Consider the following 24,094-nt stretch of genomic DNA (forward strand, 5'->3'; position numbering starts at 1 on the left):
TTTTTTAAATATAAATACGTGGTCCTATCAATATATTAAATTAATTATTCTCTAAAATTAATAACATAACTCGAATACTTTAGCAAAAATATGGCTTTATTGTTTTTTATTATTATTTCTTGAAGCTTAAATCTCATTGAATTTCATCCCTAACTTTTATCCTGGCATACAGAAGTATCAGGATTGCTTCCTTTCTTATGATTGGATTAGATATACTTGTACTCATATTATATAAAGATTTTTATTTGATTAATCAATTCAATGGATATTATGAAATATGATACAATATTATCAAAACACAATATTTTTTGCGCCTAAAAAAAGAACACAATGATTTTTATGTAATTAATTTTTGTTTAAAGAATCGAAAAGTACTTTTAAATAAATATATTAATATATTATTTACTTAATATCTCTATGAAGTATAAAATTTCATATCCCACTGTTATTACATAAATCGCGTACTGTAGTGCTAAGAACTAAGATCAAAACATGCACGGCACATGATTTTTTAGAATTTGTGCTCGCATCGAAACAAAGAGTTTAGAGAAGATAAATAAATTCTATTAAATAATTTTTTTAAATTTGGGCTGAATTTAACCGTTTTTAGCTGTTATAAATCTTTCTTGAACGGCTAGATTTAATTGGACAAAAAAAGATTGTGCCTGAAAACAATTCGACTAAACTAGTGATATATTATATGTATCCCATGCAAACATTGATTAGCACAATGTATGGATAAAATAAATTGAGATACTAAAATAAATGACTAAGTAAAAGAGATAAGATTTTATGAATTTTCAGATATAACAATTCCTACGTCACTCAATTTTTTACTTAAGTAATGTACTAAAAGACTTTGATTGGTATATTTCTTGTACAAATCCAATTCGAATATAACTTATCACTACCTAAATCGAGACTCTTAGTGATAACTCAACACAACAAACTCTGGTTATCAAATAATCATCGGTTCACCATAAGCAACAATTTGATATGCTATAATTGGTAAAGTAACACAAGTTGATATTCCGTGTTCTGATATAAATAATTAAGAACAATTTGATATTTGAAAGAATAAGTGTACTTGAGATATTATATATTACAAATCATAAATAATTGAATCTTGTTATATTTAAAGTTTTGAATCTGTATATCTATACTTATTGTCTTTCCACGATCATAAAATTTTTTAACGATCATTTGTGCTATTTTTTGACAGAATGACATTGTCAACTTCCCTTCATTGTACACTGCATTACATTCTCATTTTAAGAATTCTTTACTTTTTACGACTTTGGTTCTTTTAGTTTTTGAAAATTGACTCTTCACATTTTAAAAAATATTTGTGTAAATCGAGAATTGACAAGATATTGTGCATGACACATTTTATATGATAATATTGAATAACTTGAGATTATGGTATCTATCTTGATATGCTAATGTCTGATCGATTGGATTCCAGTTAAAGTTTCGACGATCTGACTCTGAACTCTTTCTTAAATAAATTGGTTTGATTATAAACAAACAAAAGTGATAGAATTATAATGTCTGTAGCTAGAAGTTCTGATAAATCGATGAGCGACTTGAGTTATCCAACGACTAGAAACTTATAAATAAACAAGAACGGCAATCGAACCTAAAACAACTCATTTATTTGGGTCATTACCAAAACAAAAAACTATTTCCACAATATTTTTTAACATGAAATTATGTATTTATTTAATTGCTAAATATACGTCCATAAACAGAGTTTTGCTGTAAAGAAATATTCTGTACCAAAAAATGAAAATGAACCCACACGTGGTACCAGATCCCACTACGCGGCATAGCGCGTGAGTTAGCACGCGAACCAAACAGATTCCCGTTGGGCTCGTCAGCAAATACGTCACTTGTTGATGACGTGGCAGCCCCTCGCCGCCTTTGGTTCCATGAGTCCACCAGCGCGTGAGATTAAAGGCACCAAGTATAAAAATACCTGGCATTTAGAGAGAGAAGCTAATGTTTTTTCTAGAGAGAGAAAGTTCGTAGTGTTTTCGGATCGAAGAACAGAAAACGCCCCCCGCCTCTTCTTCTTCTTTCGGATCCTCAAACCCTAAATTCTCGATTCATATATTCCTCTGTGTTTCTTTGCAATTTTACCTTAATTATTTACTAGTATCAATATAACCTCTTCGGATCTCATGTTCGTCTTTTTTCCTGGAGTGGATTTTCGTTTTGTATTGTGAAAATCGAATTTGTGTTCGTCTGTTCGAATTCGTGTATTGAGGTGGGTTTTTTTTGTCTTTCTGAATTATATGTGTTGATACGCCTTCTTTTGGGTGCTTTTCGTCTGTTTCTAGGGTTTTTAAACCCTAGGTTCTTCCAAATCGGTTTTTTTTCAGTTCTTAAGGTTGATAATAGTTAAATTAGGGTTTTTCAGTTCTTAAGGTTGATTATAGTTAAACTAGTTAAATTATATGTATGGCTTCGGGGGGTATTGGGGATGATTCTATTGATGATTTGAATTCGAGAGGGAGGATTCAATGGGCGCCACATAGTAAAGTCTATACTCGAAGAATCCGCAAGAAAGTCCAGGAAACTGTTGACAATAGTGGTTCTGCCGCAACAACCTCTGTGCCCGCTGCCACAGGGAACGAGGTTTCCCCAGACCCATCTGCGGATCTCACTAACCCCGTCTCTGCCTCCCCCTGCCAAACCGAACCTGGCATTCCAGATTCATCATCTGTTCCCATTGAGAATCCATCCTGTGATGATGTGCCAGTGCCAGTTGAAACCCTAGTGACAGCTGAGGATGTGAATCCATCACAGCAAAGAGTGCAAGAAGGTGGTGCACGTCAAGATACTGAGCTTCAGAAGCTTGTAGCTTCCCCACTTCCTTCAAGCGACGGTACCCAGAATTCTAAAAAGCCATCTCCCATCCACAGTACAGATGAGCTGCTCAAGACAAATGGGAATGGAGCTCTGAACTTGAGGGTAGCTTCACCATTGTCAAGTGAGAATGATATATCGAATGCCAGAGAAGTTGAGACCTCCGAGCTTCCTGTCAGGAATGATCTGCAGGGCGATGGAGGGTTAGTGCCAGTCCCAATTCAAGTTCCGAGTGGCAATTGGACTGCGGATGGCAATGGAAATGTTAAATCATTGGTGATATCCACCGTTGAGGATAGGATCAGATTTAATTTATCTAAAGCAACTCCAAAGAATGAAATTGAGGAGCTTAGGAAGAGGCTTGAGTGTGAGCTTGATCAGGTTAGGACACTAATTAAAGAGCTTGAAACCAAGGAGATTCAGGTTTCTTCTTTTAATACTCCGATCTGTAATACTAATATTAGAAATATTAATAATTATGATAGTTCTGAGGTTGGTAGTGTTGGTGGGTTTGGTAATTTCCAATCTCAGCATGCCCGGAACAATTTGGTCGACAGGAGGGTGTTGTTGAGAGTCAATTCAAATTTAGGTTCAATCGCAAATTTGGAAACTAGACCTGCAGGATTAGCACGAATGAGTTCTGAAGTGGGTGCAGCGCGGAATTTAGAAGTGAGGCCTTATAGTAGGCAGCTCAGTGTTGCAGTGATGGAAAACAATCAGAGGCCTGGTGAATTTGTTGAGAAGGAGAAAAGAACTCCAAAGGCTAATCAGTTCTACAGAAAATCAGAGTTTCTTTTGGCAAAGGACAGACTGCCTCCCGAAAGTAATAGAAGGTTGAAGACAAATAAAGGGAGGAAACACAGAGGAGAATCAGAATATGCATTTGGCTTTGGATTTGGCTTTGATAAGAGAGCGATCAAGAGCTGTAGCAGCCTACTTCAACGATTGATGAAGCACAATCATGGTTGGGTTTTTAACGAACCCGTGAATGCCAAGGCGCTGGGTTTGCATGATTACCATGATGTCATTAAGCATCCAATGGATTTGGGCACAATCAAAACTAGACTGTCACAAAAATGGTACAAGTCTCCTAGGGAGTTCGCAGAGGATGTGAGACTTGTTTTTCGCAATGCCATGACATATAATCCCAAGGGGCAGGATGTCCACTTTATGGCTGAGCAATTGTCTCAGATTTTTGAAGAGCGGTGGCAGATTTTAGAAACCGAGTATAATCCTTATTGGAAATATCAGATGTATCTGGATGCAGGGTTGCCCACCCCCACGTTTCGAAAGGTCGCCCCACAGTCTCACTTTGCCCCAGCTTCAGCCCTGGGCTCTGCTGCTGCTCCTTTTCCTGCACTGGTTCCTTCCTACGCCCCAGCACCTGTTGCTACTCCTACTCCATATGCTCCTGATGGACACGTGAGAACTTTGGATGAACCAGATTTGATCGCAACACCTATGGCTGTTGATCCCATAATTCAGAGACCGTTTATTGGCAGAACCCCTGCTCCAAAGAAACCTAAAGCTAAAGATCCCGATAAAAGGGACATGACTTATGATGAGAAGCAAAAACTAAGTACAAATCTTCAAAGCTTGCCTGCTGAAAAGCTTGATGCCATTGTTCAGATCATTAAGAGGAGGAGCACTGCTCTTTCTCAAAAAGATGATGAGATTGAGGTCGACATTGACCGAGTTGATACCGAAACACTATGGGAACTTGATAGGTTTGTGACTAATTACAAAAAGAGCTTGAGCAAATACAAAAGAAAAGCTGAACTAGCTCGGCAAAGACTTGCACTGACGGTAGGAGCTGGGACTGTCTTGTACTTTTTTTGGTTATCAGGTCTTTGGAATTCAGTGCCATTTCCGTAATACTTATCAAGATCCATAATGTAATGAATTTTTTCACCATGTTACAGAACACTGCACCAGCATCAGCAGATGTTCAAATTGGAAATGGAGCAGGTATAAATTGTATTCTTGGATTCTATGTTCCTTATTGCTTTTTTTATGCGAACTGGGTTGTACTCGGCACTGTGATCTGACTTATGGATTCTGTTTTCTAAAGTTTTAGATAAGAGTTCAGCACCTCTGGCTGCTGAAGGTGAAACCAAGGAAAATAGTGCTAGTAGGTCCAGCAGTTCGAGTAGTTCCAGCAGTGATTCTGGATCATCTTCAAGCGGTAATTATTACACTATACATTGCTTCAGACCATTTAATCTTTCTCCAAGGTTCCAACTATAGTTAGTGTACTGTCGTGCAGAGATTAAAAATTTGGCTGAGGTTCCGAGTATATCTAGTATGTGGTTGTGCAGAGAATAAAAACTTGTTCGGCTATCTTTTAGATGTTGAATGTATTTAAAGGTATCTTTGTTGTCGTATGCTGTTCTTTAGCAAATTCATGTTATTGAGTTTGTACCTATCCGGATAAAAATATGGGTGCGCTTGGGTTCCACGAGTCAAAAGTGCACTTTATCTTGATATATATATTATTGAATTGACTTTACCGCCCCAAAGCTATTGAAAAATTCTCACGCCTATTTTGAAAATAGCGCTTCCCTGTGTTGCAATTTTAACTGTGTTTTATCCTAATAGTTCTGGTTTTGTCTTACCTTACCTTTGAATTTAACACAGATTCTGATAGCGATAGCTCCTCTTCAGATGGATCTGATGAAGGCAATTTACCTAAGACATGAATGGATTTGATCAAAGGTATTGGACAGATTTTTCCACTGTTAATCGAACTTTCACATGCCTCCTTTTTTGTTTTTGAAATAATCTTGTATGGTATCAGTTTTGGCCGATCCATTGTACAGTTTTGTTACTTTCTCTCTTTTATTTGAATATTTATGACCAATTTTGTGTTTGTAGCTGTGTTAATTCTGCGTTTAGCTGAACATCAATGAATATTATTCACAATGTTTCCATGTTCGCAGTTGGTGTTGTTTCTGCCACTTTATTATATGAGAATTTGTTTTCTTGTTTAGGAATATCGCCCTGCCTTTTAGTTTCTATTTAAGGAATTCACTTATTTGTTAAGAAAATCTGAAACACGTCATGGCATCACTTCGAAAGATGTGCTGTGCTCCAGTTTCAAAACTTTTAGTTGGTAGCTTCTAATGGTTTTTGTTTAAATCTTGTATTGGCTTGGTCTCGCTAATATGATCAACACAATTCATTGTTTCACAGCACGTCATATTATTGCAGTGCATCAGCAGCGCATCTGTGTGCAATCAGTGGCTTCAGGACAGTGCAAGATGCTGCCTGGCTTAGACGCAAGTGTACCTTTAAATTTGATGCTTTAGGCTGACGGCTTGGATCTTTTTCTTACCAGTCACAGGTCCATTACGAAGGAGCTTTCTTTTTATCTTGTGTGTAATTTTGATCGGTGACAATGGTCGGTACACGGAGAAGGTCGTGGATGTGAGTTCTGCTGTAATCGACACCAATTCTAGATGTTCAAAATCTTGTGGTAGGATATTTATCGTCGTTTGCAGAAGGCTTTCATGTCGTTGGAGCCAAGACCTAATTGTTGAACGTGCCAATTAACTGGGTAGGTGTTAGAAAGTTGTATCCTTTGTTGAAGTAGGCATTGTAGCATACTCTACCTGATGTCAGGATTGTAGCGTGTACAGAGCTTCTAATCCGTGCCATGTCACTAGTATTTCTTTGCGGTTGAATTTGGAATCGAGGAATGGAAATTATGGCTGGACAGAAGAGTCAACTAGGAGAGCACGTATGCTTATTTTTAATCTTGTCAAAATACACACGGGTTGAACTTGAATTTGAATTTGAATTTACGGTTGGCTACTCAACCCAGCTGAGTTTAAGTGGTTAGGTAGCGTAGCTAATCAATCATACTTCAAAAACTAGCATTGCCATCAGTTTGGATTGGTTTGTAAGCTAGAAGTAGGCTCTGAATAACATAGGAGGCCGTTGAAGTGATGTCGAGTTTGCCACCACCTTTCAATTGGATTTTCAGCCTGCTCCTAGGCGTTAACAAACATTTTCTCAAGTCAAGACTCGTATTTAAATTTAAAATAAAAAAACGCATTTTCTGGTATTCAACCAGATTGTGCACCTGGCATCATTCAATGTCAAGCATTTTGAGTTTAACCAATTGAAGGTCTTAACCTCTTCTGAAGCAAAAGGTGATAGATAAGAGTTCGCCCATCGGCTCCAGCTTCAAGAGCTTCAGTGAAAACTGACACCTTCGCAATTTAGCTACTAAACTCGACACCCTTATCAAGCAAACATTTTAACACCAATTTTGGAGATTACAGTACTTGTTGCTCAAGTATAAACCACGGACCTCCTCCCCGACCTGAATTCCCAGTTTCACCTGTATGCAAAATCATGAAATTAATATCCATGTATTCTGAACCAGTTCTCGATAGCATACAGACTATCCGTTGTGCATGTGTGTGGAACGGTTTCGTTCCATTATGAGATTTGTTTATATCCTCATATGTGAATTGAATTGATTGTTTCCATGCATATAAACCAATAGCAACGGCATACTAACTAAAAACATTCTCGTTAACAGAGGAGTAAAATTGTTTTTTGGCCCAACTCATGTTGGGTACAAAGAAAGGTAGCTCAACCATGGTCGATTGTACGAACGAAAATTCCACATCCAGTACTCCGGTAGCCACCTTTTCAAGCATCAGTCAGTGTGACCTCTGGATGGATTCTTTGCTGCACCTAGTGAAAATCACCTAGACATATTTGTGTGGGGGTCCCCACACCAATGAATGCCCGAAATTCACCTGGTGTTGCATATTCTCTCTGTAGCTATTCACAAATGATAGAATTGTCGTAAACACCTTCTTCCAATCAATTTATCGTCTTCAAAAGACCATAGATGGCAGTATTTAGCAATATAAAACAATGACAACCAAAATATTTTCTGGAATTGCACCGAGTAATAAGAGCTCAAATGGAACAAGTATTTGTAAAATAAGAGGCAGAGATTCCTATATTCGACTGCTTTTAGTTGGTGTCAGATTATAAATGAGATTTTGAAGCCCAAGCCAACATACGTCAATTAAAGACTTCAACCTCATGCATCAAGATAGCAAAAGTCTAACCGCAATTGTAAAAGAAAAACTCACACCATTGAAGTGTGGCTGAACCCTTTCCAGCCTTGGCTTCAACAACTTGTGTCACACCATCTTGTGTTCGTTTTGTTAGAGCTTTCATGCTTCCATATGATAAATTTTCTCTTGGACTTGCACCATATAAAGTGTAGATGAACCATTTCCAGCCTTGGTTACAACAACTACTGTCCCACCATCTTGCTTTCCTTTCGTTAGGGCTTTGATGTCTTTATCTGATAAATTTGCTCTCGGTGTTTTCTATTGTCAAAACACATGTAATTTTTACTTTCATCAGATCTGCACTATTAGATGCCCATATCTGGATGTGTTCTGAAATGGGAAAAATCTAGTGGAAAGCATGATCACCATCTACAGGTACATTTACATCTTCCAAAAAGAAAACAAGTGCAGGGAAAAAACAAATCTGAAAAACGCTTAATCACAATCAAATGAGAGCACAAACAGTTTTTCCACACCTGCCACACTGACTTTAGCTTGCCCCCACAACACATCAAGCCCCGACCATGTCTAGAGTGGTCACACCGACCAGTTTCTTCTCATCATATATTCCTTTGCTCTTGAACACCTCAACAGCAAGTGGGACTGTGAAGTTCACAGGGTTCCTGATTATGTTGACACACTCGTTATTTTATGAACTTTCAGAAGAAAAGAAAATCCACAGCAAAAAATGTCAGGAATTACTTTGGGGCAATGTCAATTCCAGCGTTAACCTAAGAGGCCAGCACCAGTCATGCTAGGCTTTTGGGGTACACCAGCCGTAATTATGCATCTGCGATAACCCTCCGGAGCCTGCCTAGCTGCTCTTATGAAGCATGGCCAACTACCAATATGTAAAATTCACACCCACAACTCAAATGAATGTCTTATGTGAAAGGTTTTGTAGGAGTTTTGGTGAAATCAAACATACATACAGAAAAACTAAAAACAATACCTAACATAGCTCAATTGCATGAAACACGTGATTACCAATTGACTAAGAACTTGAGAAGCAAGAAAGACTAAACTATATGAAAGATACAACTGATATTGAAATTCTAGCAGATGCTGAATTTTCTCTCACAGTTTCCAGATACAACATTGATCAGAGGTAACATGCACGAAATTTGAATTAAAAATAATGGGAGAGGCTTCAGGCTTCCACAAAACATCTTTTGGCCTTATTATGCTTCAACTACAAGTCTGCGATCGATGATTAATACATAAAAATGAGTATTTGCAAGTCTAGATATGGTTTACCTACCCTAACACGAAATTTAAAAAAACAAAGGACACTGCACATAAACTAATTGAGGGGACGACAGCCTCATTTTCAGATAAAACTAAAATCATAAAACATAAATCCAAAACCATCGAATCGAACTAGAGATACAAACACGAATAAAAACGTCAAAACCCTAGTTAAACACCAAACAATCACGTAAATTATTGAAATAAAAAGAATTCAACACCGAAATAGGGAAAAAGTTATAAAAATGAAAAACAAAGAAAGCGCGTGAGACCTTCGATCTGGTGTCAGCTACGACGCCTGGGGAAGATTCAACTCCATGAGTACTGAAGCGGCTGGTCAATCCCGCTTCCCGCCGGTGGCTCCCTTCAATGGAAGCGCGCCGCGATAGGTAGAGAGAAGTACCTGATATGGAGCTGGAATTCCTCCGGAGAAATCCCAGTTGATTGATTTATATTATGTCATGGGGGAAACGGTTATTCGTCGTGGAATACGGCTGATCGATTTATATTTACATCACATAATAATAATAATAATAATAATACTCAAAAACTTTTGTGATATTATCTCACGAATCAATTTCATGAATCAAATATTTTATTTAGGTCATCTACAAAAAAAATATTACTTTTTATACTAAGATAATTACTTTTATTGTGAATATTGATAAAGTTGACTCGTCTCACAGATAAAAATCGTGAGACTCACAAGAGACTTAATCATAATAATAATATATATGATCAAATAATTATAAATAATTTGGTTTTGGTTATGACTTTTTCGATTAATAATGAATGAAGTTAAATTAAGGAAATATTTCAAAAAGACATGAATCTATCGTTATCGAATTCAATATTTTTACAAGCAAAGGGAAAAGAATGAACTTTGGATCAATTTTGTTAAAACTTACATGCACCAAACCTTTTGCACTCACCAACCAGTAGTTGCAAGTTATGTACAATATGGAAGCTTGAAAGCCAAGGTAACATAAATTTAATACTAGAGAAACATTAACATCCCAAAACCACCATCATTTACACTGCCCTCCTCCACTGGAACTCTGACCATGATGAGACAGGCGGCTCCAACCCATCTTCCGGCTAGCATTGGTGCCAGTCCTCACACTAGGGGCGGTCTGAGTTGTCTTGGATGGTTTAAGGAACAATCTTGGGTGAAGAGATTATAAAACAGCTAGAATTCCCATTGAAGTTTCTGATGAAGAAATGATTGAAGATGGATGCAACGTATTTGAAGGTAGGTGGGTCTAGGACAATGCAAGTTATCCTCTTTATGGAGAAGAGAAATGCCCCTTTCTGGTAAAACAAACTACTTGTGTAAAAAATGGAAGGCCCGAGTCTTTGTATCAGAATCGGAGGTGGCAGCCAAATGCCTGCAATTTGCCAAGGGAAACTTACAAACACGAGTGCACGAAATATCAGATTATTGGTGACTTTATACAACTATTAAATGAGATTTTGTTCGACAATATGACCAGATTTGATGGCTTGAAGTTAATGGAGATGTTGAGGGACAAAAGACTTGTGTTTGTGGGAGATGCAATATAACGAGGGATGTTCGAGTCCATGGTTGGTTTGGTACAAATCTGCAATTCCTTCTGATGGAAAGAGATCTCTACAAAGGGTACCTTCAAGGAAAGTTTTCGAAGTCGAGGTACTCATTTGTCTTCCCAAATCTTTTCTAGTCAAACATCCAAAGTACATATAATTACCAGACGTTTTTACTCCCACCCCACATACTATAAGAAGTGGAGTCGAGCTCGAGTTGTGTACTGTAAAAAGTTGTGTTAGTCGGTTGCATGGTTAGTCACATGCGTGGACTCAACTCAAATGCATGGGTTGCTGAAGTTCCAGCAAAACAGACTGAAGTGACGAAAGTGCACATCTCAAGTCTTTAATAAGTCGTCGAAACTGATTATTTTTTCTAAATCTTGCGAGGAAGATTATAAATCTTGCTAGGAAGAGTAATTTAATAAAAATCAGAAATCAATCATTTCATAAATACATCTAAGTTTTTCAGAACAAGCCGAAGCGAGCCGCTAGTTTCAATTGAACCCTAATCTCACTCCACCCTAAATGCATGGCTGTCGTTTACATGCTTGTGTCAGTGCATGTGTCTCGGAGATTCACTTTAGTTTGAAGTACACTCTTATTTCAAACTGCAAACCAAATTTCAACATTTCAATGCATCCATTGAGTACTACTGGGCACCCTTCATAATAGAATCCATATCAGACCATGCAACAAATCACACTGTATCGAAACGATTGTGGTGAAGCTGGATTCAGTGGCTAAGCATAGCAAAGAGTGGAGTGGAGTTGACATTTTGATCTTCGAGAGTTACGTTTGGTGGATGTACAAACCTGTGATCATCGCAACATAAGAATTTCAGCTCTTACATTTCACTGTTTCATGACCTGCAAATATCTGGGATTGAAAACGATATATACAGTCTTGATACTGCCTCAAGATGGTTCTCCATGATTTAGCACTTGTTTTACAGGTATGGATCAACTGACAAGCTCCATGAATTCAACTTTACCACCGCATACAGATTGGCACTGGAAAAATGGGCAAATTGGATCGAAACCAATATTAATCCTGTAACTCAGAAGATCTTCTTTGAGACAATGTCTCTGACACATTTGTGGTAAGTTTTTCTCCATCGTATAATTTTTGGCGATTAAGTACAGTAACATAACGGCAGAATGGCAATTATAAACATTAAATTACATCAAACAAAAAAATGTTACAAATTAAATTCATGCGCAGGAGATGGGAATAGAAGCCTGGAACAGACGTAAACTGCTTCAACGAGACACATCCCACAGAAAGATCATACCGGGGAACGGGATCAAGTCTTGACATTATGTGAACATTACAAGATTTTATAAGTCAGCTAAATGTTAAAAGTACGAGTGTTAAACAATACACAGTTGTCAGAATTTAGAAAGGTTGACATACTACCGTTTTTTGCGAAAGGAAAGGGAAACTCTTGACCAGAGAACAGAGATCTGATCCAAAGAACTTTGCTGATTGCATTCACTGGTGCTACCTGGGGTTCCTAATACATGTAATGAAAGTTTGTATGCAATCCTTTTACAGGACTATTGTGCACAAAGATAGAGCACTGTTTCAATGTTTCAAAGTCGAGGCATCTGTTTCTTCTCTCTATCCCCCAATTTTTTTTTGTTTTTTGTTTTTTCAAATGCTGCCTTTCAGCATTTCAGAGCTGTAAAACAGAATCTACTCTCACAATGAATGTCATCACATAATCAAATGCAAATAAGACCTCTAGTTTTGACTTCTTGTAAGTACTTGAAGAGACAATCAGTAAATTCAAACTTAAGTTGGCATAGATACTATGTGAAAAGGTCAAAATAGCAATTCAAGGATCTTCTATTTCAGTGATTAACGATTTATGCCCTCCACACAAAAAATAACCATCATCTATCTTATGCAACCGAAACCCTTCATGGTTAAGTAGGCGTTGCTGCCCAAATTCACATATTCTTTTACTATCACTCTCACATTACTCAAGCAGAAGCTCAATGCCTTGAGAGAAAAAGAAAATGAAGGCAACACCTTGTGCATCAATCTCCTGGCTAATGGATTCAAACTGGTGGCATATGTACCCAACCCGGGATTTACCTTTTATGCTTCAAATCCATAGGAAAAGACATGTTAAAAATAATAACAACAAGACGACAGAACATGAATAACAACCCGGAGCAACCATCTGAACAGAAAGCAGGAAACTTTTAGTTTCGCTACTATCATCATACTCCCCAAATATAGCAACATCCAATAAATGATAATCAATTAAATCTAAGATATTTTTTTTAATCAAATCTATATTTTGATGGATATCGGCAAAACAATCATCAATGCGACGTTGACACGTGAGTCAAGCCATCAAATGTAAGAAAAATTCATAAGAATCAGATGATGTTATCTCGCGGTAGACGTCTTGATAGAAATGACTGTACCAAGTCAAATGATGCAAGATACTAAAAAACCCACATGAAAAATATCGTAAGAAAGCTAGTGCACCACACCACAGGCGCCTCTTTGATTCCATTTGACAAGGAAAAATGAACTCGCCGATTATTATTATTCCACATATGAATTTTCACTAGCCCGATGTGCATGAATTACATGCATGTTCAATCGATTTTTTTAAATAAGTACATTTGTTTAAAAACATTTGAAATTATAATTCAAATATTAAAATTTTATGATTTTTATTAAGTTTTTTAGACTTTCTAAATAAAAATAAAATAAACAACGAGTCCAAAAAAATAGAGATATTTTGGAGATTCTAAAGACAATATTTGATCTGACTCAATATTATACATAAAATATAGAGATGACTATATTAATAAAAAAAATCCTCTCTTACGCATACTCATTATCACATGGTCACCTTCTCAAATTTCAAATTAGTAAAATACAAACAAACGTAATTTATTTCATCAAAGTTAACGATTAATAAAGGTTTAAATTTGACATACCGTATAATATTATATGCATTTCAAAGAAAATAGAAGGTATCTGTAACATTCAGATTCTTCCATATTATTGTAACTGAATGTGTAATAAAATCACCCTTTTGACATTCTTTCAAAAGTTTCGAAAAATATATATTACAGAATGTTACCTCTTAGGAAAAAATATGATGTAAAAATCATTGTAGTTTAATGGTATTACTTCACATATTAATTTGAAAAGAAAAAAAAAACAGATTTATTCCATTATTTTCATTACTATTCAATTTAATTGCTATATTTTTTATTATCTGATTCACATATTTAATGCAAAATCATAGATGCCATCGGAAATTATTACCATTTCACGTTAATCCACTAGGCACGTGTATAATAACATATGCGTTGCACGACTTTAACTTTGGTTCGAAAAATTTCTTTACTCGAAACCCATATGATCATTTTCAAATAATCAAAATGTTGGAAGGCGATTTTCCATCTTAAATGAAAAGTATGCGATATTTAATCACGGTTAAGTTGTAAGGGTTCGGTCGATGCGACCTGTGGGGCAGTGCCCCACAAGATCTAGACCGTTGATTTTAAAAAATTTGGTGGACCCCGCATACGAATTGGTGGACCACGTATATATGTGGTTAAATTTAGACCTTTAATCTTCTCATAAGACAGTGCTCCATAAAGTAAGGTAAAATATTCCAGTTGTAAGAGCACCGCATGAGTTAATTTTCATGTCAACCAAATCACTACGTCACGTTTTCAAAAAGCTGAAAGCGAGTTGCACCAGGGAGAATTATTACTATAATATAATTTCTTGTTCCAAAATCTGGTAATGTGGAGTATGTCTATATAAAACAATAACAAAAAAGCCTACAATCAATTGAACCTTCCAAGATTTTACAAGGGAAGGTCTTTTTATCAACCTAACGAATAATAAATAATAGGCCAAAGGTTAGAGATGACAATTTACCAGCCTATGATAAAAACTTGTAGTATCAGTCACCATGATACATACTATCAAATTCCAATCTTTCAAAACAGCTAAATTAAGTGATTCTAAAATTCAAATCTAATCTTTTAAGTGCAGCGTCTACACGAAACCAAAGAGCACAATTACACTATCCATGCTGAATTTATTGCCCATCACAATCAGTACTGATGGAACGCCATTACTCCAAAGTTGTAACCAATCATATCAAATCTTAGAACTCAAGTGACATGTTTACATTGTAACTACGACCTTTCATGAATCAGTGCTTTAATCCCCAAAAAGGTGACAAGAAACTTTCAAGATTTGGGGAAGCAATCCTTGCCAAACACAACACCTCAAACTATAACTAAAGTTCTAAACCCGTTTCGAGGAATTCCAAACGTGCGTTAAACTGAGTGTTGCTACAGCTATGACCACCAGCCATTACACCACACAAATGCTACATCTCGAGAACTATGGTTTATCACTCCGTAAACAACCTAACAAAACCACAAGGTAACTTTCAGGGGTGACATAGCAACACAACCGTTCTATCCAGTAATCACAATCATTCCCATCTGATGACCGACTAGGCATGTAGCATGTTGGACTTCTCCTTCAAAATAAGCCTTCCACAAATTTTGATGAACTCTCTCTTAAACGACAATCAAAAAGCCAAAAGCTGGTAAATATAGCTTAGATGGTGGTATCATCATGAAACTAGGCAACATATTCGATCAATCACCGAACCACTTCTGGGTGTGAGATTCGGAACAAAAATAGACCAGAATTATAATCCGAGTTTTATATCGATTACAACACTCCCACCAAATTTACCATAACATAAAATATCCACACTCATCAGCAAGTAATTGGACAAGCTATCTGAATACAACCAAGTACCAAGATATCCACTCTAAAATTCAAGAATATTGACACTTTACACTCCACATAATTCAAGGACCTATCAGAGAGACGATTGTAATATGTGCCAAGCCAAATTTTATACGTCAAAACACCATTTTCCATTACCGTCGAGACTTTTGAGAACCCCTCCCAATGTAAATAACAAAATTCAAGTTTTTCCTTCTTGAACAGCAAAAGACAGGCGATAAAACATTATAACCAGGAGCCAATATACTGGAAATTGAAGTAAACAGTCAACTGTCACTTAAAATGAGGGCAAAAAATAATACAAATTAGACCTCATATTGTATATTATCAATCCAAAAGTCTCAAATGATGAATGCCCTTTAAATTAGAGTAAGGCTATGGTACATGAACCTAATTGAACAAGTATCCATACATGAGATTCCTCATCAGTTATTTCAATGGTGAAAGTTGCAGGTACGAAAATATTATTTAACTTCATTGCTGCATTTTTGGAAACACTGTCTGTGTTAGCACCAATTACCACTCGACATCATTACGTATTATTATTAAATTAAGAACTTGTGCTTCTTGAAAAAACACAATTCTTGTTATTATATATCTTCGCAATTATTTTAACAGTAAGTATGACGCCTACTTGTTATTTAGAATAGCGAAGGCAAAGGCTTTTTCTAATGATTAATGGTTGTTGCAAGAGCATGAAACCATGTTAATTGAAAGCTCGTGCCTGTTTCAACATCGCGGTGCATGTGCCTTGGTCTTCCTGAGAAGCTCAAGACATTCTTCAGGCACATTCATGGTGATCGTGAACGTTAAGATCAAATAGTAGTTCGTTTTGGCTTATAAACTAAATAACATTTGTTTGTTGTTTAATAGTTTGTATATCACATACTACATAATTATAACATCAAACAAAATTTCCATCAAATATCAAACTTCTAGCTTATCATGTCTAAAACCTTTATATGCCTATATTTTACCCGTGTATGCCTCACCTTACACGGAGCTTAGGAGACCGGTGTGCCTTAGTATACCTTGTGCTTTAATAGATAAGCATTTAATATAATTTATGGCTAGTAACAAGTATAGCTTTTACACTAGGAATTATCATAAAGTTCCAAATAGAGACGAAAACACATTACAAAAGTACAAAAGTTATCAAGCATTGCATCACCTCATCTCCTCACCACAAATGAGAACTAATAAAAACGGAATAAAAACTCAAACACAACACAGCAAAAAAATTCCACGTTGCAATTAAAATATAAAATGCGGAAAGCAACATGATCCATACATAAAAATTCAGTAATAAACACACAGCTACAGCTGCAAGATTGTCAAGGAAATAATAATAATAAATCTAAGGTATCAAACTTATCAAGAGAATTCTGGCATATAATTATATGATACAACCATTTTCTAGTAAATAGGCTCCGTTTTATTAATATTTAATCAAGGACCACTTTTGACCCTAATCAAGGAGTTAAAAGTTCAATACTTGATAAATATCACAACTATTTATAATAAAAGCTTGAAAGAAGCAAATATCATATATACAACAAAATTACATTGATAAACCAAAAACAAAAATTCAGCCCTTACTCAAAAATCCGAGCAAAAATATTTCACCCCCTAGCCTATAACCACCAATCCAAGGAATCTAAGCTGCAAGCAATTGAGTACAATGATCTCCACGTGTCAATCTTAGGCTATTTATCTTACCGACTTCCAAGATCACTTTCAAATACCAAACATCACATCTTCCCATGATCTTTTTACCGAACATAATTGCGAAAACCACTTTCATTAACCATTTCAAAATTTTGAATAAATTATTTTTGAAAGCACAACCACATGGCATCAATTTTTTCTTTTGATTGAAAAACCAACGTTAGTCTCACCAATCGTATGAGATTCAACTGGTATGCACATTGTTCTGAAGTGTATTCTGCTCTACATGCACGAATTTCCGAACACTTGGAAGTTGGAACCGACACTAAAGAAATTGAAGATGATAGCGGAATGACATTCTAACTAAAAGCCAAATTTTGGTACCATAATCATTTTCCATATTAAGAGCCTGCCAACCTAAAGCGCTCCTAAAAGAGTTAGAACAATATGGCTGTGTTGCATGTACAGAGAGACTATAAAATGATGCAAAGAGAATACACATCATACTGCTTTATTTCAATTGAATCAATATAACTTCCGAACAATTTGTTGGAACCAACTGAAAAAAATTGAAGATGATAGCAGAAGGACATTCTAACTAAAGCCAAATCTTGGTATCAGAATCATTTTCCATTCCGAGATCCTGCCAGTCTAAAGCGCTCCTCACCCCGAAAAGGGCGGAAAACAGGTGTATACTAAGGGGAAAAAAATAAATCAGCGAAGAGTTAAAACAATATGGCTCTGTTTCATGTACAGAGAGACACTATAAAATGTGCAAAGAGAATACATATCATACTACTTTTTTTCAATTGAATCAATAGAAGTGCCAAGTGCAAGTATACAAGAATTATAAAACCTAATTGTAACACCGTTGGGTTTGCTAATCAGGTGCAAAATTCACAAATAACTAAAACCCCTAAATCCCAAAACCTTTAAGTGGAAGTTACACCAAAGACCTCAAAACTCTTGGTTTTGGAAGATTGACTTTTGCCTTTCAAGTTATAAATATTAAACAAAAAATTTATGATTAACTGCATCATATTAAAAGCATAGACAACTGTAAATAACCATGAGAGAGAAGCAGAAGAGAAAACAACAAAGAAAAAGACGAACAAAGAGGATGTTATTTTAATACATGAAAATGCTAATGTATTGTGGGCTCCTCTTAAAGAGAGACACCGCACACTATCTTTTTGTCCTTTCTCCTTTTTTTGGGCTATTAAATTTCCAGACAAGTACACTAATTTAAAATAACTAGGAGAAATCAGAAAGAACCACATCAAAAGCGTAGATGAAGTGAAGAAGACACCAAATACACAGCAAATCAAAATCATCAAGCCAGAGTTCACATTGTCCGCATGAAATCACCAGAACCATTAAGGCAACTGCGCCAACAAGCTGGTCATTAACCTGAATCAAACATCCATCACAACAGAAAATCATTCCACATTTTACAAGGTAAAATAGATTTCAGGCTAACAAAGAGAACAAGTAAAACAATAAATAGCCAAATCACTTCCAAACCAAAAATAGAGAAAAATGGCTTGTTTCATCATTTTCAAAATTAGATTTGCACAAGAATTTTACAAAAAAACTATATAGAAATGTACCAAAAGGAAAAAGCAAGCCAAAAAATGGACGAAAGGTAAACAATAATTGTTTCAGGCCTGGAAATAAACACCTGAGAGGCTGAGACTATATTGTTGTTTAATAATTGGCATGATTTAGTTGTTCTCTAGGAAATTGTGAAATAAAGGTCCAAGTCACCAGATAAAAGGAACAAGATTCTCTAGCTGATATGAGCACGTCTGAAATAAGAAAGATAGTGATATAAAATTATGTAACATTCTTTTTATGTTTTGGAAACTGCAGCCAAGTAGCTGTCCATATTAGTAACATCTTGTTTGCTTTTTCAGAAAGATGGTGATATAACATGATGGCCCATTTTTTTATGTTTTGGAAACTGCAGCTAAGTAGCTGTCCAAAGTAGTAATATCTTGTTTGCATTTTTTTCTGCCACTACAAGAATTTTAATAAAACAAGGTCTACCGAGTTTATGATTGGATACAGCAAGTAAAAATACATGCAGATGTCCATCCATAATCACTTGGATGACATCAACAGTGTGTAATGACTGGACATTTCCAATGAAGAGGAAACTATTCCAAATACAAAAATCAGTAACATATCGAGTATCAAACACAATTTTGAATATCTGACGCATAATTTGTCACAGGCGAGTGCCTCTCACCCAGGAGAGGCCCCTGCGCCTAAGGTCATCCCAAGCACAGCGATTCACTAAGGCGAGCACAAACGCGCAAGTTTACCCAAGAATGCTTAGAGCGCGCCTGAGTGAATTTTTTTTAAAACAAAAAGCCCAAGCCCAAACCCAAATCCTAGCAACCCAACGCATGATCAAAAGAAGAGAGGAACAAATAAGAAGCAAATGACAGCGGGAAGAGAGCTCTGAACAGGAACGAATAGGAAGCAGAAGACAGTAAGCAGTGCAGGCTCAAAATAACCAAGTATGATATTTTTTAGGTATTATTTTCTGCATATTAATTTATTCCAAGCACATGGAATCGTGAATTTTCATATTTCATGGATGCAAATTTTAATATATTTATTCTAACATATATATATATATATATATATATATATATTTTAAAAAAATGTGCGCTTTGCTTCAGTAAGCAATTTGCACCTTAGGCTCCAGGGCCCTTGTGCCACCCCGGTGCACCTTGCGGCCCTAAAAACCATGATCTCATACTTTATAAGGGCATTCACTTTCAATCAGGTAAAGAATCAAGTATTGGACAACAGTATCGATGCAGCAAGCCCCATATGTGCCAAGGATGAAAAGAATAGACAAATAGATACAACTGCCTAACATCTAATCTTTATCATGAAAAATTCGCTGGGAAAATAACAGAAATGCATACATAGCTCAAAAGTGTCACATCCTGTTAGTTCTATCCTCCTTGTTTAATGATAACATCCAAAAAAAATTTGCCAAGAATAGAACAGTAGACCATACCTCTCAGCAGTTTGATAACTTCTTTTAAAGTTAACATTTGAAAAACACTAGCCAATTGCTAAAACAGTTCCCATAAGAAGAGTGCTTATTTCACATTCTTCAAACAAAAATCAGACAATAGTACTTCTATGAGACAGCATGTAGAAAGAGATATGATCAACACCAAGAGGCGCCTACCAATCAAAAGAAATGAACATGCCATGGGTACAAAGAAAGTGCAGCAACTCTATAGACAAACATCTCAATTAACAAAATATTCAGTATTTAACACCCATCTCTAGACGGAAAATGCTTTACCACTGCTCAACGAGGCTACACATCAAATTAGGTGCTAAGGTACGAGTTTCTTCAATATATAATAATTAAATACATGGAAAAAATTTAAAGATCTAAAGGCCAAGTTTTATACTTAACTTTTATCAGGTCATAAAACTTCAAATTACTTAATAGTATTCTCGAGATGCCCATGGAAGTTTATTTCCCGACTATACTCGACTTCAACAATTAGTTACGATTAAGATTAGAGGACATAACAAGGCTAGATTTTGGTAAGATAGGTGGTTGGGGGGTTTCTCCTTTAAAAAACTTTTTCCACCCTTATTTCAGTTCTATGTAGTTCACAATTTGCTTATATCACACTTTGTTCAATTTCACAATTCATCGTCTACCCAATCATGGGATTTGCATTTTAGAAGGGCCATGAGAGATGAGGAGCTTTTTACAGTTGACTGAGTTATTAGGTTTGTTAGATAGGACTAGGTTGGTTGAAGGAGTAGATGACTATAGAGTGTGGAGTGGAGATCCTTCTGGTCTTTCCTCAATAAAATCTTTATTTTAGTCTTTTTTTCCCCAAAGTCGTTTCCCTGTTTTTCCTTATTTCCATGTTATCTGAAGGTTCGGGTTCCAACAAATATTCAAGTATTCTCGTTGACTACGATTTAAAGTAAGCTGCCGACCTCAGAGATGATGAAAAAAAAGTAGCCCTTGATTGCTATGAGCCCCCAATTGATGTGTGTTGTGTAGGAATGAATCGGAAACACGGGATCATATGCTAGTTCATTGTGCATTCACGAGCGGCTTGTGGGCTAGAGCTTTGAAAGAACTGGAATTGGTTTAGGTGGTGCCTAAATCAACGATGCTATAGATTTAGGACAACTAATGGGTAAGAGGGGAAGAACTTTTTGGCAAGTGGTGGTTCAAGGCATGTGCTGGACAGTATGTCTAGAAAGAAATCGAAGAATTTTTTAGGATACAGAAGACAATACAAAACAGTACTGGGATAAAATCAAAATCAAAGTTACTATGTGGATCGGTACTCATGATGAATGTAAGAACGTGTCGATCTCAGATATATTGAGAGATCGTGCTTATGTGTATCATTGATAAAACATTGATATTATGTACTTTCTGTTGATAGTGGACCAGTAGTCCACTGCTGTAATTAACTCTTATCATATCATCAATAAAATATCGTTTCTTATAAAAAAAAATTATGGTTCCATCCACTCATTCATAAATGTACAAGAAAATGTTAATCTCAATAATGCAACACCTAGAAAAAATTAGATGTAGCTAAATAACACAATTGGAAGGACAGAAGCAAGGAAAACAATGAATCAACAGCTCTAGCACAATGTTGGTCTAGCAGATACATTGCAATGATAAAGGAATTAAACCACAGAAAAAATAGCATTGATATGCAGCAAGTTGAAAAGGCAGGCAACAAGAAACAAAAGCAAGCACTCAAATTTTCATTTAGACATAAAATTGCAATTCTGAAGAAACACAACCACAAATAAAAAACCAGAATTAATATTTATGCCTTTCACAGCTCTACACAGCAAGATACATGGCAATTATAGATGCCAAAATCATATCTAGAGCATTTAATGTAAAACAAAGCGACACTTCAATTGGGAATCCAGAAAATAAAAGGTCTGAAAGAAAAGAGTAGCACCCACATGCAAATAAAAAAAATTTCAGAACACCAAAAAAATCGTCAAGGATTAACACAATCAGTTAGAAAACATTTCAATCGTATAACTGCAAAGGCCCAAAAGCAACAAAACGTAAATAAATCAAGAAGAGCGGCCAAACCGAAAGTCTATGAATCACATAGTAGCAGCATGCTCAGGCAAACGAGTCGGAAAAACTATATCAACTAAAACATACAAAAATAAAAAAGGGCAATTACCTCAATAGTAAGGGTGCATCCCCTGGTAGACTCCTCCAGGAGGAGCTCTAGGTCCTGAAGATGTTCCTGCTGGCTGATTCTGTTGGCTTTGATATCCACTGGAAGACAAGCTGTAATGTGCACTCTGCAGATAATCTCCAGAACCCGTCCCACCAGAGCCAGGAGGTAAACCATACAAGGATGACCCTCGACCCGCACCACCCATTGCTCCGCCTGCACCAACAAATCCACCAGAAGCTCCACCATTTCCGCCACCGGCACTACCCAATCCAGAGCCTACACCACCCAATCTGGCTCCAGAACCACCATATCCACTTCCAGGCCCAACTAATGCAGCACCAGTACCACCCAACCCCGCACCAGCACCTTCCAATCCACCATACCCAGCTCCAGCAGGTCCGCCAAAATGAGAGCCACCAGGATAAGCCCCACCAAGCCCAGACACAAACCCACCACCCCCTCCCAAATTTGACCCTGCAGCTTGAGCTCCAACAGCCGAAGAACCAGGACCCACTGCACCTATGCTCAACCCACTTGAAAAACCACCATATTGTCCACCAGCTCCACCGTATTGGCCACCCGGAACAGTGGCCCCAATTCCGTTTCCATTCCCCTGATTAACTCCCTGCACTCCCATGGGCCCCGGAACCCCAACCCCAGAGGGCTTCCCTCTTTTCCCATCAATAGCCAGTTTACAATTTAACTGATGCCCATCAATATTCTTTATCGGATCCACCAAAGATGCCTTAGCAGCATCAGCAGTTTTATAAACAAACAAAGCAAATCCCTTGGACTTCCCTGTCAGCTTATCGTAGCCCAAAGGGCCCTCCTCAATCTCCCCGTACATGGAAAAATGTTGAAGAAGTCTCTCAGCCATCATGTCATATGGCACATTGGCCACATAAATCTTCCTCGTAGAGACATCTGCTGGACTAATCATTCCTCCAACACCGCCAGCCATTCCCGGACCTCCGCTGGCGGGATTGCCAGCAGCCGCAAGCTGCGTAACAGTCATCCTACCATCTATTTTCTTACTAGGTTCCTTCAAAGCCATCATTGCTCCATCAATGTGTTTAAAAGTGACAAAACCATATCCTTTTGACTTACCGGTGACCTTGTCGAGGATAACCACAGCCTCATCCAACTCTCCATAGGATGAGAAGAGGGAGCGGAGCTTTTCAGTGGTGGTTTCCCAGCCGAGGCCGCGGATGAAGAGCTTGCGCTGGGTGGTGTCGCGGTCAGCGATGGATCGCACGGCATCAAGAACGTCAGGGTGGCGGAGTACGGCTTTTTGGACAATTTCCAACAAAACCTCGTGTGTGAAGGGCTCAAGCATTTTGCGGGCATCGTCGAGGGTAAGCATGAGAGGGCTGAAGGAGTCGGCATCCGCCCCTACGATACCGTTGTCATCGATTTTGCGCTTCTTAATTGGGTCCATTTCGCACGAAGAAAACCCTAATCTTTGGTGAAGCTGAGCGGTGGCCCGAATATTTAGACGGTTGCGCCGCTGTGTTTCACTGAGGCTTTGCCTCTGTGGGCTCACTTTTATCGGTGTCCAATGTTATCACCATGTTTAATAAATAAATATGGCAA

General features: G+C 37.1%; 2 protein-coding genes across 21 annotated transcripts; one reads left to right on the plus strand and one right to left on the minus strand.

The window, feature by feature from the left end:
* The first annotated feature begins 1,982 nt into the window (after positions 1-1,982).
* LOC140838482 (transcription factor GTE4-like) lies at positions 1,983-6,609 on the plus strand. 5 transcript variants are annotated; one of them, XM_073204828.1, is made up of 5 exons: positions 1,983-4,677; positions 4,794-4,839; positions 4,949-5,056; positions 5,509-5,586; positions 6,064-6,609. In XM_073204828.1, exons 1-4 carry the CDS (start codon positions 2,464-2,466, stop codon positions 5,568-5,570), a joined length of 2,430 nt encoding a protein of 809 aa, XP_073060929.1. In that variant the 5' UTR covers positions 1,983-2,463; the 3' UTR covers positions 5,571-5,586; positions 6,064-6,609. The 5 variants fall into 5 exon arrangements, 3 of the variants coding, with proteins under 3 accessions (XP_073060929.1, XP_073060927.1, XP_073060928.1); XM_073204826.1 differs by having other exon boundaries at positions 1,984-4,677; positions 4,943-5,056; XM_073204827.1 differs by having other exon boundaries at positions 1,984-4,677; positions 4,943-5,056; positions 6,082-6,609.
* Positions 6,230-24,056, minus strand: LOC140838483 (UBP1-associated protein 2C-like). Of its 16 annotated transcripts, none has more exons than XR_012119597.1 (6): positions 22,502-24,056; positions 8,676-8,814; positions 8,450-8,596; positions 7,991-8,231; positions 6,956-7,216; positions 6,230-6,863 (listed from the first exon to the last, which is right to left on the minus strand). XR_012119597.1 is itself a non-coding variant. In XM_073204832.1 (2 exons), exon 1 carries the CDS (start codon positions 23,937-23,939, stop codon positions 22,503-22,505), a length of 1,437 nt encoding a protein of 478 aa, XP_073060933.1. In that variant the 5' UTR covers positions 23,940-24,056; the 3' UTR covers positions 11,177-11,599; position 22,502. The 16 variants fall into 16 exon arrangements, 4 of the variants coding, with proteins under 4 accessions (XP_073060933.1, XP_073060932.1, XP_073060934.1 ...); XR_012119596.1 differs by having other exon boundaries at positions 7,991-8,303; XR_012119595.1 differs by having other exon boundaries at positions 7,991-8,319.
* Between the last annotated feature and the right edge of the window lie 38 nt (positions 24,057-24,094).

This window comes from Primulina eburnea, chromosome 8, assembly GCF_022965805.1.
Source record: "Primulina eburnea isolate SZY01 chromosome 8, ASM2296580v1, whole genome shotgun sequence".
Taxonomy (NCBI): Eukaryota; Viridiplantae; Streptophyta; class Magnoliopsida; order Lamiales; family Gesneriaceae; genus Primulina; species Primulina eburnea.